The 15,768-nt window shown below is 38.9% G+C and overlaps 1 protein-coding gene across 7 annotated transcripts in view; it reads left to right on the forward strand.

Moving 5' to 3' along the window:
• The window catches only part of tead1b (TEA domain family member 1b), a 115,649-nt gene that overhangs the window by 87,754 nt on the left and 12,127 nt on the right, over nucleotides 1-15,768 (forward strand). For 4 of the 7 annotated variants that reach the window (XM_015607220.3, XM_007254652.4, XM_007254651.4 and 1 more), the window contains 6 exons: nucleotides 3,725-3,736; nucleotides 9,327-9,461; nucleotides 9,772-9,818; nucleotides 11,559-11,620; nucleotides 11,731-11,855; nucleotides 13,794-13,967. In XM_015607220.3, coding sequence (XP_015462706.1) covers nucleotides 3,725-3,736; nucleotides 9,327-9,461; nucleotides 9,772-9,818; nucleotides 11,559-11,620; nucleotides 11,731-11,855; nucleotides 13,794-13,967 — 555 coding nt within the window. The remainder of the gene's footprint in view (nucleotides 1-3,724; nucleotides 3,737-9,326; nucleotides 9,462-9,771; nucleotides 9,819-11,558; nucleotides 11,621-11,730; nucleotides 11,856-13,793; nucleotides 13,968-15,768) is intronic. The other 3 variants (XM_007254650.4, XM_007254653.4, XM_015607221.3) reach the window with 2 other exon arrangements.

Raw genomic sequence — 15,768 nt, forward strand, 5'->3', positions numbered from 1 at the left:
TCTTTTCCCTCTCTTGCTTACTCTACCTCTTTTTATCTCTCTCCCTCTTTCACTCTCTTTCTCTCTTGCTCTTTTTCTCTCTTCCTCCTTGTCTCTCACTTTCTCCCTCCCACCCTGTCTCTTTTGCTTTTTCTCTCCCTCTCAATCACTCCCTTTCTCTCTCTCTCTCTCTCTCTCTTGCTCTCGCTCGCTCTTTTTCCTGTGTCCTCTTTTTCCATAACCCCACTGGCTGTCAGATGCTTACCTCATGCTGCATTAATGAAACTACTGAAATCCCCCCCCACTGCTGCCCCGAGCCCCCATTTACCCTCATCTTCTATAATTCACTCAAACAAACAGAATCCGGAGTCCTGGGTATATCAGGCTGTCTGTGGATCTTCTGAAAGTGTTAAAAGGGTCTTAAATTTTAAATCATTTAGCCAAAAATGCCTTAATTTGTAATAAAATGTTTTAAATCCATCCTAAAATTCCAAAGATCTTACAAATGCCACACTTATATCCACACAAATTTCTTATCCAGGTTTACTAGCCATTATTCATGGCTCTGCTGGATGCTAAATATTTGCTATTAATATAACTTTATTTTAGTTACAGAGATGCAGAGATACTGCAATGTCAGTAAAACTAACTTAAAGTAAACCGATTTGTCAGACAAGAAAATACATACTGTACCTTATATACTCTGAATGTTAATAAAAGTGTTAAAATAAAAAGTAATTTAATTTCCCCATACCTGCAGATATCCTGATATATTCACCTGAGTCCAAATCCTGCCCACAGAGCCCACCCCAGCCTGAGAGGCTTTTTTTGTGGGGTGTCTAATCTGATAATAAATTGCCCTGTTATTTAAGACGCTTCTGTAAGGGTTACCTATAAACGTCTTTGACCTTGTAGATGCTCTCTCTCTCTTTCTTTCACTCTCTCTCTCTCTCTCTCTCTCTCTCTCTCTCTCTCTCATATACTTTCTTTATGTCTCTCTTTCTCTCTCTACCCCCAACCAAGCACCCAACCCCCCCTCACCCAACTACCTCTCTGAAAAGATGACTAACTCTTTTGACCAGCACACTTTTCCACAGTTCCAGTTTACTCAGATGGATTAATGACCCCTCATTTGTGTCCTGTGTATTTGTATGTGTATGTGTGTGTGTGTGTGTCAGTGTGTACGTATGTGTGTGTGTGTGTGTTTCCGCTGTGAATGGCCGGTCTTTCAGGGCCACTGGCGTCTGCTGAGTAGAAGCAGGCAGCTTTTGTATGGGTCTCTGTCTCCTCTCATCTAAAGCAAATTAGAAACGGGGAGAGAGGAAGAATCCGAGCCGCCTCCCTCCCGCCATTTGCGGCCGAGCATTAGAGCGATCGGGCCCCGCGTCCTCTTAGCTCAGACATGTTGAGTGAAATGACGGTCATTACGGTGCCACTCTCCGGGCAGCTCGTAATGAAAGGTGGCCACGATGATCTAAAGGCCCCCCAGCCGCCCCCCACCCTTCCCATATCATCAGCCCTGATATCTTCCTTTAAGATGCTGCTCTGCTGTTCACCTGATGACCACGCTTCCATTCTGATCAGTTCAGAGGGGTGAAGGGTGGTTTGAGTGAAGCCTCAGCACTGATCCAGAATCAGCTGGGTGTAATGGGCAGTGGAATGTTCTAGATCTGAAGTCATGGTTCAGCCAGAAATCAAATTTGTGGTTCAGCAACGTTAAGGTAATGGTAGTATAATAACCTTAATAAAAAGGTGCTACAAAGGCCTGTAATCATGATTACATTATTAACTTATCATAGAATAAATGCACATGACCTCAACAGTATTTGATAATGGCTTCATTTGATAATATATTATCTATTGTGTTTATTTGTATGTTTGTTCACATATATATCAGGGAACAGTATTTTAACCAGCTGTGTAAGAACCAGCGCTTTAATAACTGTGACTCCATACACACAACACTGACTGTTGTATTTTTTTTTATATATGTATATATCTACCAGATTATAATTTAATTAACCCCTTAACATGCCGGTATTTCGACAATTTTTTGCCTGATATTACACAGCTATATCTTGAGAATTTCTCTTTAAGCAATACACATAAAGGTTCATGTTTGATCATAAAGATGACTGAAAATCTTAACTGTAATTGTAATAGAAAATATTGAAGTAAATTTGCAACTGTCAAAATATAAGTAATAAAAATCATAAATTGGCACTTTCCTGAACTTTTAACATTTTTAAATCAATATTTTTCTAAATGTAAATTATTCATTTTGTGTCCTCTAAAATTAGAATTTTATAACGATTGTCTAGTTATTATGTCTATTTTTAATCATGCAGAATTTGGACTTGATCCCTGATCAAAAATGATTAAGAGTACAGAGTGAATACGCAGCTTCTCCAACTGTTCTGCAGGAGAATCTCTCCAAAACTCTAAAAGTTTTAGAATATAAATAATGTACTGCAGAGATAAAGGGTTTTGTATCACCTACACCTCTAGCCTGTATACAGGCTAATGTCTGTTAAGTTAGAGTTAAATTTAGTTGTCTTCAAAAGTGTGTAATTGCTTTGTTATGCTATTCTATTATCATCATGTCAGTCACATTTAATGGGCTTAAAATGACAATAATATAATTTCTTTAAGAGGCGTTTTTGAGCACTAGTATTTTTGAGATGATGTATAATAGTGCATCTTGAAAAGTTACTTTAGTTCAGTAATTCGGTTAAAAACATTAAATTCATATATTATATAGATGTATTACACTCAGAGTGATCTATTTTAAGAGTTTATTTCTTTTATTGTTGTTGATTATGGCTTACAGCCAATGAAAACCCACAACTCAGTATCTTACAAACTTAGAATATTATATAAGACCAATTGGTACTTTTGGCAGTGTGGGCAGTGTGCCAAGTCCTGCTGGAAAATGAAATCAGCTAAAGTGCTGTAAGATTATCCTGGAAAACACTGCACTGACTTTAGACTTGATAATGAAACACAGTGGATCAACACCAGCAGATGACATGTCTCTCCAAACCATCACTGATCATCAGTAAATTTTACCTTTCATTTGTAAATCAAGGGAGCAGAATCTGGAGGAAGAGTAGAGAGACACACAGTCCAAACTGCTCGAGGTCTAGTGTGAAGTTTCCACCAATCAGTGATGGGTTGGAGAGACATGTCATTAAATCTTACAGCACTTTATGCATTCCTCTGCTGATAATTTTTATAGAGATGCAGATTTTTTTTTCCAGCAGGACTTGGCACACTGCCCACACTGCCAAAAGTACCAATTGGTATTAAATAATATTCTAATTGTCTTAAAACAGATCACTCTGTGTGTAATAAATCTATATAAGATGAGTTTCACATTAAACTGAATTACTGAAATAAAGTAACTTTTCAATGATATTCTATTTTTTTTAGATGCACCTGTATAAGACTACTGATGAAATTACTCAAATATGATTTGTACAGATCGAATTTATCATGTGCGCAAATTATTTGTAGCCCCAGTATAATGTAATTTTGTTTTTGGATCTGTATATAAAAAGTCAAATCAGTGGGATTTTTGGCTGAACCATCACTTTTAGTTAGTAAAGTGGGGAAGTAATCAAGCTGATTGATTTTGAATGGGATCAGATCATGGTGGAAATGTTTTGTCTCTTATCTGTTGTTATGAATTTTGTGAATATTGAATATTGTGTGACTACATAAAGTCTTTCTTTTGTGTGTCTAGGTGACGAGCATGGTAAGTACTGTGTTCTGAGTGTGCGTCCACTGCTGCACTGCCATCGTGTACTGATGGTGGCCTTGCGCCTTGCTTGTGCACGACTGCTTATGATGTGTGCTAGCAGCCAGCTCCTCACCAGCCCAGCATTACCCACACAAGCATAACATTATGACCACCTGCTCGTTTCTACAAACATTATCCATTTTTCCACTCTAGTTCTATAATCACAGACTGTATTCCTGTATCTGTTTCTCTATATACTATTTTCTATTATAGTCCTTTCACCCTGTTCTCAGCGCTGCGGTGATTAGCACTGATTAGCATGGTGGTGGTGTATGAGGTGTTAGTGTATGTTGTGCTGATGTACAGTGAGTGGATCAGATACAGCAGTGCTGCTGGAGTTTTTAAATACTCACTGTCCTCTACTCTATTACACACTCCTACCTACAGCTGAAACACCATGTAGATAAAGTAAAGTCCGAAACAGAAGCTCTGAATCTGTTGCTGCACAGTTTACAGTGTTGACCATCTTCTAGAACTTCATCAGTGCTCCCAGGATGCTGTTGGTAGTCTATTATCAGTTCAGATTATGGCTTACAGCCAATAAAAACCCAAACAATCAGTGTCTCCAGAAAATTTTAATATTATAGAATTATGGATCAACAGCAGCACTGATCGTCAGTAAATTTTACATTTCATTTGTAAATTAAGGGAGAAGAGTCTGGAGGAAGAGTGGAGAGACAGTACAAGCTGCTTGAGGTCTAGTGTGAAGTTTCTACAATCAGTGATGGTTTGGAGAGACATGTCATCTGCTGGTGTTGATCCACTGTGTTTTATTATCAAGTCTAAAGTTTTATTATCAGTCCAGAAGTGACACTTAGGTGTTTGTAAAATGCTGTTTTCAGACTTTGACAGCACTATTTTAGAGTCTTGTGACATTATTAGTGTTTTCTTAGCACTATTAACACTGCACTGTTTACTAGTGCTGAGATTAAAAGGTAGGTTATTTTATATGTATGCTAATATATAAAATCTCTTTTTTTTCCTGTGCTGGCACACTTCCTTTCCAAGTTGTATAAGGTAGAATATAGAGCTAGCAGTAATTTCTTCCACTAAGGCTCTCAATTATTTTGTTGTATTTTAATTATGATTAATCACTGAATATTGCTGTGATTAATACTTTTTACATCACTAATATAAATATAATTTCATTTTTACATAATCTAAAATTGATTCTTTCATTTACATGGATATACCTATTATAATAAGCTTAGTTTTAAGAAGAAGAAAAGATGCGATTCTGCAACACTGGATTTCTCCTCAGATTTCAGTTGTGAATTTCTGGATCTCTAGCTTTCAAAATATAGTCAGAATGGAATATTTAACAGCTAAAATTAACAAAGCTAAATTTTGATATTTTCAGCAATCAGTAACTGGGAGAAATTATGAGCCTATCCATTTGTGGATTGTGTAGCTTTTTGATGAGTTGTCTGATTTATAATCTCTTATCTGATGGATCTTTAGTAATAGTTTTATCTTGAAGTTGTATATTGTCTGTGTTAAATTTATAGTGAGCTTCCCTGCTGTTAAACATTTGTAAAACAAATAAAAAGCTGATCACCAAAAAAAGAAATCTAATCGATTGACAGCACTAGTTTATAAACCTCCAGCAGCACTTCTGTATCTGATTGACTCAAACCAGCAAAACACGCATACCAGCATTCCTGAGTCTCAGTCTGTAATGATGGAGCTGATGAAAAATATAGATAATGGGTGTCGAAACAAGGAGTTAGTCATTATGTTCTGCTTGACCTGTGTATACACTCACTCACACAGCCCTTGCCAGCATGTTCACCTCACTTCCAGCCCGCGCTCGCAGCTTTTGCACAGAAGGCCGGTCAGCGGCACGCTGGCATTCAGCTCCGGGTGCTTGAATGGCGTTAGAAAGCAGCATTCCTCAGGCTTTTCCGCACAGGGCCTTCCAAACCTTTGTTATTACATGACGAGCTCTTTACGCTTCTGCAGCATCGGAAGGAATGCTGTTTTTTTTTTCTGTGTTCTTCTTCTTCTTGTCTGTGGTGTGTGGCGGGCAGAAGGATGTCTTTTGTAGCCTTTGTGCTCTCACAGGTCCCCACATGGCTCTTGCCGCTTATTAATTAACCTTTGGCACGTCGAGAGGTGCCTGGGATTGTGAGCGCTTGGAGAATTGAAGGAAATCTGAAAGTCTATATGCAGAGTTAGCCTTTAGCCTCCCCGCGAGGATTAAAGCTCTAGTTAATGAGTTGATATCTTAAGGAGAAAGCGTGCTAATCACAGCATCCTCCGCTTTCTTTCATTCAGGCATTAGCTGCGTTGTTGACTGGGCTCTGTTGGTAACCTTGATGGCTGCCTGCCGATGTGGAATATAGTGTACGGGAGAATGGGAGGCTATTATTGCTTTCCTGTCGCTCATAGAAGTTGCGAGACGGCTGATGTTTTGAACGCCGCCGCCGCTGCATAGGGTAACGCGAATTGGCTGTGCCATCAATCACACATATGGTTCCCTAGAGTTTCAGATACTTTTTTATTACCGAAGTATACAAAAGACATCTTTCTACAGTTACAATACTGCCTCTTTAATACTGCTTGTTAAAGTGATGGGTCTGATGGACAGAAAAATGGATAATTATGTTATATGGCTAAATTATGTAATAAGCCTGCTTTCAGGCAATTGGCTTAGCCCTTTTCACACTCAGAATGTAGGACATTACTAAGGGTGGCATTGATATAGCTATATATCAAAGTATTGTGAGATTATGTTTTGCAATGCTGTATAAATTTTCAAAAACAAAGTATTGAATTTTTATTATTAGTTTACATTTTTAAAGATTGGTGAAAAGGCATTGGTTTATTTAGTGTTGTGTTTAAACCCTCCATTACATATCAGTATCCATTGTCTTTAATGGGTCTCATGGGTCTAATTTTGTTTACTCAATCATATGTGTATGTTGTTTTTATGCTAAAAATCAACATTTTTCATAATTTTAATTACTGTATCACTGTCACATACACGGTGATACACTGCACTGAACTAACACTGAAATGCTTTGATGACTTCCCAATCACAGTAAACAATTTTTAGTTTACTACACAATTTGAACACGCAACTGTCCTTTAAATTGCTTAATGAATGGACCAATAGAAATTCTCCAGAATTACCTGAAATAAACTCTTTTTACATTGATGTCCATTGAAGGTTAAGAAGGTTTATTTCTCTCCTGTAAAGTTTTGTTTTTCCATTGGACAGTGATTTACTGATATTTAAATTGTACAATATGAAATTAAGCATACATTCAGACAGTGTAGATTAGTGTAATTATGTGTAATAGTTTAACAGTAATGCTATCATAATATGTATTAAGTATTAAATCAGTATATTAAATCATAACCCCCTGTATTGTTATTATGTATCATATCACAATGGCTGGTAGGTCCAGCTTGTACCATAATTTCAAAATGGACCCAAAGGCAATCTGTACTATATGTGTACCATATATATATATTATATATATATATACAGTGCCCTCCATAATTATTGGCACCCCTGGTTAAGATGTGTTCTTTAGCTTCTCATAAATTGAGTTTTGTTCAGAATAATATAGGACCACGATGGGACAAAAAAGTAAAGTCCAACCTTTAACTCAAGTAAATTTTAAGGGGGAAATAAAATCCCTGACTAAGAAATAATTATTCTTCATAAAATCACCTGTTCCACAATTATTGGCACCCCTAACAATTCTTAGGAAATAAATTTAATAAAAGTATTTCTGGCACTTCTACAGTAGTTTACGAAGTTGATCAGAGTATGTAGGAACATTTAATTAGTAATTCACAACTTCCTGTTTCCCTGGGGTATAAATATGACGTGACACAGAGGCCATTTATCTTCAACATGGGAAAGACAAAGGAACATACCATTCAAGTGAGGCAGATGTGTGTTGACCTTCACAAGTCAGGCAATGGCAACAAGAAAATCGCTACTCGCCTACACCTGTCCATATCTACTGTCAGAGGAATTATTAAGAAGTTTAAAACAACTGGAACAGTGGTAAACAAGCCTGGACGAGGACGCAAGTTTATTTTGCCACCACGCACAGTGAGGAGGATGATAAGAGAAATAAAAAGTTCTCCAAAGCTCACTGTTACAGAATTGCAACAAATGGTAGCTTCTTGGGGTCACAAAGTCTCCAAAACAACCATCAGGCGCTATCTACATGCCAACAAGCTGTTTGGGAGGCATGCACGGAAGAAACCATTTCTCACTCACAATCATAAACACAAACGTTTGGAGTTTGCTAAGCGGTACTGGGACTTCAACTGGGACCGTGTGCTTTGGTCAGATGAAACAAAGATAGAGCTTTTTGGCAACAAATGCTCTAAGTGGGTCTGGCGTAACACAAGAGCTGAGTATGCAGAAAAGCACCTCATGCCCACTGTGAAATACGGCGGGGGATCAGTGATGCTGTGGGCCTGTTTCTCTTCTAAAGGCCCTGGGAACCTTGTTAGGGTGCATGGCATCATGAATGCTCTAAAATACCAGGACATTTTAAAACAAAATCTGGTGCTTCTGCCCGAAAGCTGAAGATGGGTCGTCACTGGGTCTTTCAGCAAGATAATGACCCTAAACATGTGGCCAAATCTACACAGAAATGGTTCACCGCACACAGAATCAAGCTCCTCCTATGGCCATCTCAGTCCCCAGACCTCAACCCCATTGAAAACCTGTGGGGTGAGCTGAAGAGGAGAGTGCAGAGGAGAGGACCCAGGTCGTTGGATGATTTAGAGAGAATGTGCAAAGAGGAATGGGCAAAGATCCCTCTTTCTGTATTCTCCCATCTTGTGAAACATTACAGGAGAAGATTAGGTGCTGTTTTGTTGGCAAAAGGGGGTTGTACAAAGTATTAACATCAGGGGTGCTAATAATTGTGGCACACATGATTTGATGTTAAATAATTATTTCTTAATGTGGGATTTTTTTCCTACTGAATAAATTCACTTGAGTTAAAGGTTGTATTTTACTCTTTTTTTCCATCGTGGTCCTATATTATTTTGAACAAAACTCAATTTATGAGAAGCTAAAAAACACATCTTAACCAGGGGTGCCAATAATTATGGAGGGCACTGTATATATTTTATTGAAATATGAACAAATGTCATTAATCGTCATGTGAAAAGGGCTATGTAGACTGCTATTACACACCCTCTATATTAGCGCTCTTACATTATATTGTCCAAAAATTTGTGGACACCATGTTTAAGGACAATGAATGAGCAGGTGTCCCAATACTTTTGCCCATATAGTGTACTCTTCATGATGGGCAGGTCTTGGCACCGGACTCCATCACTTTAACTGCTTTTGATGCTGTTCTGAAACCAGTGCTTCTGTGACTGCAGAGACTTCCTCTAGTTGGCTTGCTCTCTTCCATTTCGGCCAATCACGTCTTTGCTTGTTTCATGAAGGCACAGGCTGTGTCCCGCTTGTCTTGTCGGATGTGTGTTTTGTGTTTTGTTCCCCCCCACCCCTCACCCTTCATGGAGTCTTAAGCCCCTTTTGTGAACGCTGTTGAAGGATCAGACCGTGAAGGACAAAGCCCTCCAGAGCATGGCCTCCATGTCCTCGGCACAGATCGTCTCCGCCACGGCCATCCACAACAAGCTGGGCCTGCCAGGCATCCCTCGCCCCGCCTTCCCCGGAGCAGCTGGGGTAAGACGGCCCTCTGGCGCCCCCCGCTATCGGCCAACCGGGGCCCAATCCCATTACACACACAAGCAAGCCCAGCTCGCATCCACTGGCCACATCTGATAAGCCACCAATGCTATAGTCAAGATAACAGGCCAGTATGGCACGTTATTCACCTGGGCTTTGTAGGAGTGGGAACTAACTGTCAGATAAGGGGGGTATCACACTCTGCAGGGTGGGAGCGGGAGTGTGTGTGAGTGGGAGTGTGTGTGTGTGTGTGTGTGTGTGAGGAAAGGCTTTGCTGTTTTGTCTATTTATTTATCTAATTCTTCAGTTTTGGCAGGGCATGATTTCCACGGGCCAGCCAGGATCCTCACAAGAGTGAGTACTTCCCTCCAAACTCCAAACTTCTGCTCCAAAACAGCCAAATACACACTTTATCTCTCTCTCTCTCTAATCATTCTTTCCCTTTCTCTCTGAGCCAACTTTAAAACTCTTTTACTCTTCTACTTTCTGTATCTCTATCTGCCTATTCCTCTGCTTTTTCCTCCTCGCTATATCATACTTTCTCTCCCTCTCTTTCTGACTATTTACCTCTGTTCCCTATCTCCTTTTCTCTTATTCTTATCTCTCTCTCCCCCCTTTTACTCATTCTCTCTAATGAGTCTTGCCTTTTTTCTTTCTCTATTTCTTGCTTTCTCAACTAAATACTTTCAATGTTCCTCTCTCTCTCTCTCTCTCTCTCTCTCTCTCTAATCTAAATACATTTAGATGATTTAAATGATAAACAAAATAGGGGTGTAACAGTACAAAAAAATCAAGGTTCGGTCCACACCTCTGTATAAACCCCACAGTTTGCTATGTTTTCGGTACGTTCGGTGGAAAAATTTTAAGAGGCTGGGCATTCTGTATAGCCTCACCTTTATTAACTTCATAATAACAGTGACTCTTCATTATAATCATGTTTAGTTTATTGGGATGCATGTTTATTAAGAACAGAAACAACAAAATAAGTTTAAACTACATTTTTTTCCCCCTAAACATATTACTGGAGAGAGAAAGTGAGAGCGAGAGAGCCAGTGCACATGCGAGAGAGAGAGAGAGAGAGAGAGAGAGAGAGAGAATACAAGCGCCTAACCCTGTGTTCACACACAGGCGATAGGCGACCATTCATTTCCTATGGCAGGGCGTGGTTTCAGTGCAGCGCCGGGTGCAACACTCCTGTGAACATTTTGCATAGTTCTGCAGTACGTTCCTTGGTTCCACAAGTCTCCTTTAGGCTGTACTGTGTATTCTTCTCACGTTTACGTGAACCAAACCATGACCCCGTATCATGATGGCTCCTAAAGAATATACGTACCGTTAATCCCCTAATAAAAAAAGTGGCAAAATAAATGCAAACTTGTGAAAAAAAATTGTTGATATCAAATTTTGCTAAACATTTGGAAAAATAAGTATCTCCATGTTGTTGATGTTTAGTTTACTAAATAATTTGAACACACAAACTGTCCACACTGTACCACAATTATTGATGAACAGACCAATAAAAATGCTTCAAATTGACCTGAAATAAACACTTTTTACTTTGGCTTCCATTGAAAGTTTAGAAGGTTTTTTTTTTCCTCTCTCTCCTGTACAGTTGCTGTTTTGGAGATGCATGTTTTTCATTGGACAGTGACAATTTCATTTCTCTTGCTCTTTTTCTTTCTCTCTATTTCTCATCTAGGCATATCTTCACCTGTTTCTTTCATTGATTTGGGCTTCTTTCATTCTTTTATTTTGTCTTACTATCTCTAAGATTAATCATTTCTCTTTTCTCTCAATCTTCAGCTTCTTCATCATCTTTAGTATCTCTCTCTCTCCCCTTCTCTCTCTCACCCCTACCGTCTGTCTTCTCTTTGTTCTCCTTCTACCTCTCTTTTTCGCATCCATCCCCATGTCTTTGTTCTTTTCCTCCTCCCTCGTTCCTCTGCTGTATTAAAGGCAGGAACAAAGCTCATCCAAGTCTGAATTCTTCGTCCAGCTTTGTTTTATTCTTCAGTGTCCGGCTCTCGTAATATCTTCAGTGTGTTGGACAGCTGTGCTCCCTGCCCTGACTCCTCCTCTTCCTGTCTGTTTCAGTATCAAACCATTCGCCCAGCAAGCCTACCCCATCCAGCCCGCCGTCACCACAGCAATCTCAAGTACGTCACCTGTTAATGATTTATTGATGAATTAGAAATATTTGAGTCAGATTTAAGTTGAATTTTTGGAATTGCTGAAAGAAACCATTGGCTGTGTTGTGTGTGAGCAGGTTACGAGTCCCCAGCAGCACCAGCACCCACAGTGCCAGCGTGGCAGGGCCGCTCCATCGGCACCACCAAACTCCGGCTGGTGGAGTTCTCAGCATTTCTGGAGCAGCAGAGGGACCCAGACTCTGTGAGTAGGGGTGGGCGATATGCCCCTAAAATTATATCACGATATTTCGGGGTATTTTTTGTGATATCGATATTCTTGGAGATTCTTGGAGATGAATGAAAATTAACCAAACATTTAATTTCAGAAATAAACTACTGCAACAAAATAAAAATATTATTTTTTATTTAGTATAAATATAGCAGTTTTATACATTCAGAAGAAGCAAAAAAAAAAAAAAATCTAGGAATTTGGTCTATTTTGTAAACAGAACCTTACCAAGATTTTGTAAAACAATATAATAAAAATGTTACAAAAATAGAGTATTGTAACAACAAACCTTGACTGCAAAACTAAAGTTCAGCATATTTAATGCATAAAAATTGCATATATACAAACATGCTTTCAAGAATATTGCGATATTACAATATAGATTTTATTTTTTATTGTGTTTATTGTAAGATTTAGTGTTTATTGAAGTGACAGAAGCTGAAGTATGAATTCTGAAGTTTAGAGAATTACTTTCCGCTCAGATTAAACCAAACGCAGCCAAAACAACCCAACAGAGGCTGAATCAAACACTAGATCTGAACCTGATCCAGCAGCCTTTCGCTTGTTTAAGACAACTAAAGGCAGTTTGTACTTTAGTGATGTTCCAGGGTTCCAGACTTCAGGCAGTCATTACCTGCAAAGTATTCTCAACAAAGTATTAAAAATGAACATTTTATTCATGTTACATTTTATTTGTCCTACTACTTTTAAAAAGGTGAGTTTTGAAGAATATCTCCACAATTCCTAAACATTTCATAAGATGTTTTTGTTCAACCCCTTGAATTAAACTTGAAAGTCTGCACTTCGATTTTATTTGTTTAATTTCAAATCCAGGGTGGTGATATGCAGAGCCCATGACAACTCTTAGAATATTTTTAAGTTTAACTGTATTACTCAATAATCAGTCCAAAGCTAATTAATTAATTGAATGGTTCATTCGAATTACATTTTTAATGTGATTTTCAAAATGGAGTAATCACAATTTTCACAATCTTTTTGATCTAAAATATTAAAAAACGCTCCTCATTTCTGAAGTGTTTATCCACCTTACGTTGATTACCAGCACCTCCCACAGACTAACATACGTACTTTCTAACCATTCCATTCAGTCAGAGGATTAAGCTAAAACCGAAAAAAGTTCCAGCACTTTTGGCACAAACCCCCGCTGGGATAAAGTATGTATTTAGCTAGAAATGTAATATTTAGCTAATAGCTTATATTTTTGGGTCTGTATTACTCAATAATCAGTCCAAAGCTATTGGTTGTTTTCACAAGAACACTAAAGTATTTGAACTCATCTTATCCAGCACTAGGTTTAACCCTGAATCTGTTAACTGTTATACATACTTACATATTTTACTGTATTAAAAAATACATTTATACACAAACACACATCACCCCGCTCTCTCTCTCTCTATGGGTATGCCAGGCTGTCTGTATCGCTGTAAGCAGACACGAGACGAGGTCAGGCAGAAAGGCCAAGCGCTCTTCTGTCCCTCAGACTGGCAACCCTGAGCCCGAGCCTCACATTTTTTATGATTTGTCTGAGACGGCCGCGATCCGTCTTAGTTTTCCCGCATTCTCCAGAGAGCTTTGTTTTGCTATCGATAACGCGTGACATCAGCCATTTATCATGCGTTTAGCTGCGTGTTTGAAACGCTCGTATCTGTGGCGCGGGACTGCAGCTGCTAAATTTAGCTCAGTAATAGGCTTTTATGAGTTACTGTGAAAGCCCTAAGAACATAAAACACCTCGTACATTTACTGTCACGCTGTTATTGAAGCTCAGGAGACAGCTGCTATTTTCTCCCGGCTCGACCGCTCGCTCGGTCCGATCTGTAACTGAGTTGTGTGTGTTTGGAAAGCATCACGTTTCCTTGTTCCTGAGCGTCTGTCTCTCTTCTCTCCGCAGTACAACAAGCACCTCTTTGTGCACATCGGTCAGACAAATCACTCCTACAACGATGCCTTGTTGGAGTCGGTGGACATCCGTCAGATTTACGACAAATTCCCCGAGAAGAAAGGAGGGCTGAAGGAGCTCTTTGGCAAAGGCCCTCAGAATTCCTTCTTCCTCATAAAGTTCTGGGTGAGTGGCTCTTCACGGCGAGTCGGAGTTTATTTGCAGGGTTTCATCTACCTTATGTTACACGTAGTCTGACACTGAGATGAATATGAGATGAATATGTTGGTGAAAAAAATGTAATCAACACATTTTTTCCCCTTTTTATTCTGAATATGTATGTATGTATGTATGTAGTGCCTGATGCTCAGTTCTTTAGTTATGTATTAGAACTACAAGGCTAAAGTAGATATAAAGTTGTAATGTAATCCTATCAACACATTTGTCTCACACACAATGCATTTAGTATTTAAATAGTTCTGATATAAATAGTAGTGATTAGTGCTGGGCAATATTCACAATTAATTTGGTTCATTCGAATTACATGATTTTTAATGTGATTTTTATAAAAAATGGAATAATCGCAATTCACATACAGATGTTTTATCTTTTTAATCTAAAATATCCAAAAATGTCTTCAATTTTCAGTCACAGACCCGCATTCTGAAGTGTAACTCCAGTGTCCGTCAGTATACACATTTATATACCTTTATATAAGTCACAATAAATCAACTGACAAGCACAAACAAATAGGTAGGATAGGGGAAATGGATTAAATTAATTCAGTGGAATTCCAGCTGAAAATAGCTCTATTATTCATTTTGCTATCTGTTCCCCAATCCTCAGTTCAATTATTGTGATGAATTTCAAAATGACTGCACCGAAGAACTACTTGAAGGTACTCAGTTTATTAAAAACATGATTTATACCCAATCTGTGCATTGTTAAAGCTCTTAAATGTCAGGGCCTTCAGAATTCTACCAATGAAGTGTGGAGCTACTCTTGAGCTTGTTAATGGTGTAAAAATGAAGATTTCTTTGCATGGGAAACGCTATGCCCCTATCTCTAGCATTGTAAGCCTGTTGGGAGTATCAGCTAAAAGTGCTGTATTTGGGAATGCTAGGGATATTTCATCATGTTTCACTACAAGTCCGTTTCACACCAGATTTCTCCTTTAAGAGTGTTCTTGTTCCAGCAGCTCTCTGAACATGTATGCGCTGTTCTCCGCTCTCTCTGAATTTCTGGACTGCTGCCCACTTGGGCATGAAAAGAATGAGCCACTTCAGGCGCAGTTTACATGCGGCTCTATATTTGCGGTGGCATAGCGGGAAAGCGCCGGATCAAAGCCTTCGCTAATTCCATCTAATATTTGAAAACAATTGCTAGGCCCGACTGCGGCTCTAATAGCTGTTTAAACATTGCATATGTTTTACCCAAAACAAAATGCTAACTAGCGGCGAGCAACAAAGTGGGCCAGAGCGAGGCGGCTCAGATTCCGTTTGAAGTGATGAGCGGATCTGAATTTCAAATGAATCGGCAGATCTGCACAATAATGCCTCTTCTGAATATTATGTGAAAATCTAACGGGCTGTCTTAATGAAGGGGAGAGCATGCCGGAGAGGAATATTTGCGTTTTTCTTTTCTTTTCCTTTCTTTTTTCATATTAATTTCGATAATGAACATCAGCTCCTAATGAAAGAAAACGGGGGCCACTGAGAGCTGCTCTTTTTCACAGGGATGAAATAGCTTTCGCGCATGATGTCATTTAATCTATTCTTTATCATCTGCCTTTGAAAGGCCACGCTGATACAGCGCTGTTTTAAATGGACAGGCATAAAGGCTCAGATTGTTAGAGAGATGAATGGAAAACACAGCGCTGAAAATGAATAGAGTTTCATGATCCAAACTATTTACTTAAGGGATACAGATCTCTCCTGGATATTTCCCTAATTTCATCCTTAATGCACCAGAACAGATCCGGTTTTGT

This window comes from Astyanax mexicanus, chromosome 16 (genome assembly GCF_023375975.1).
Source record: "Astyanax mexicanus isolate ESR-SI-001 chromosome 16, AstMex3_surface, whole genome shotgun sequence".
NCBI lineage: Eukaryota > Metazoa > Chordata > Actinopteri > Characiformes > Acestrorhamphidae > Astyanax > Astyanax mexicanus.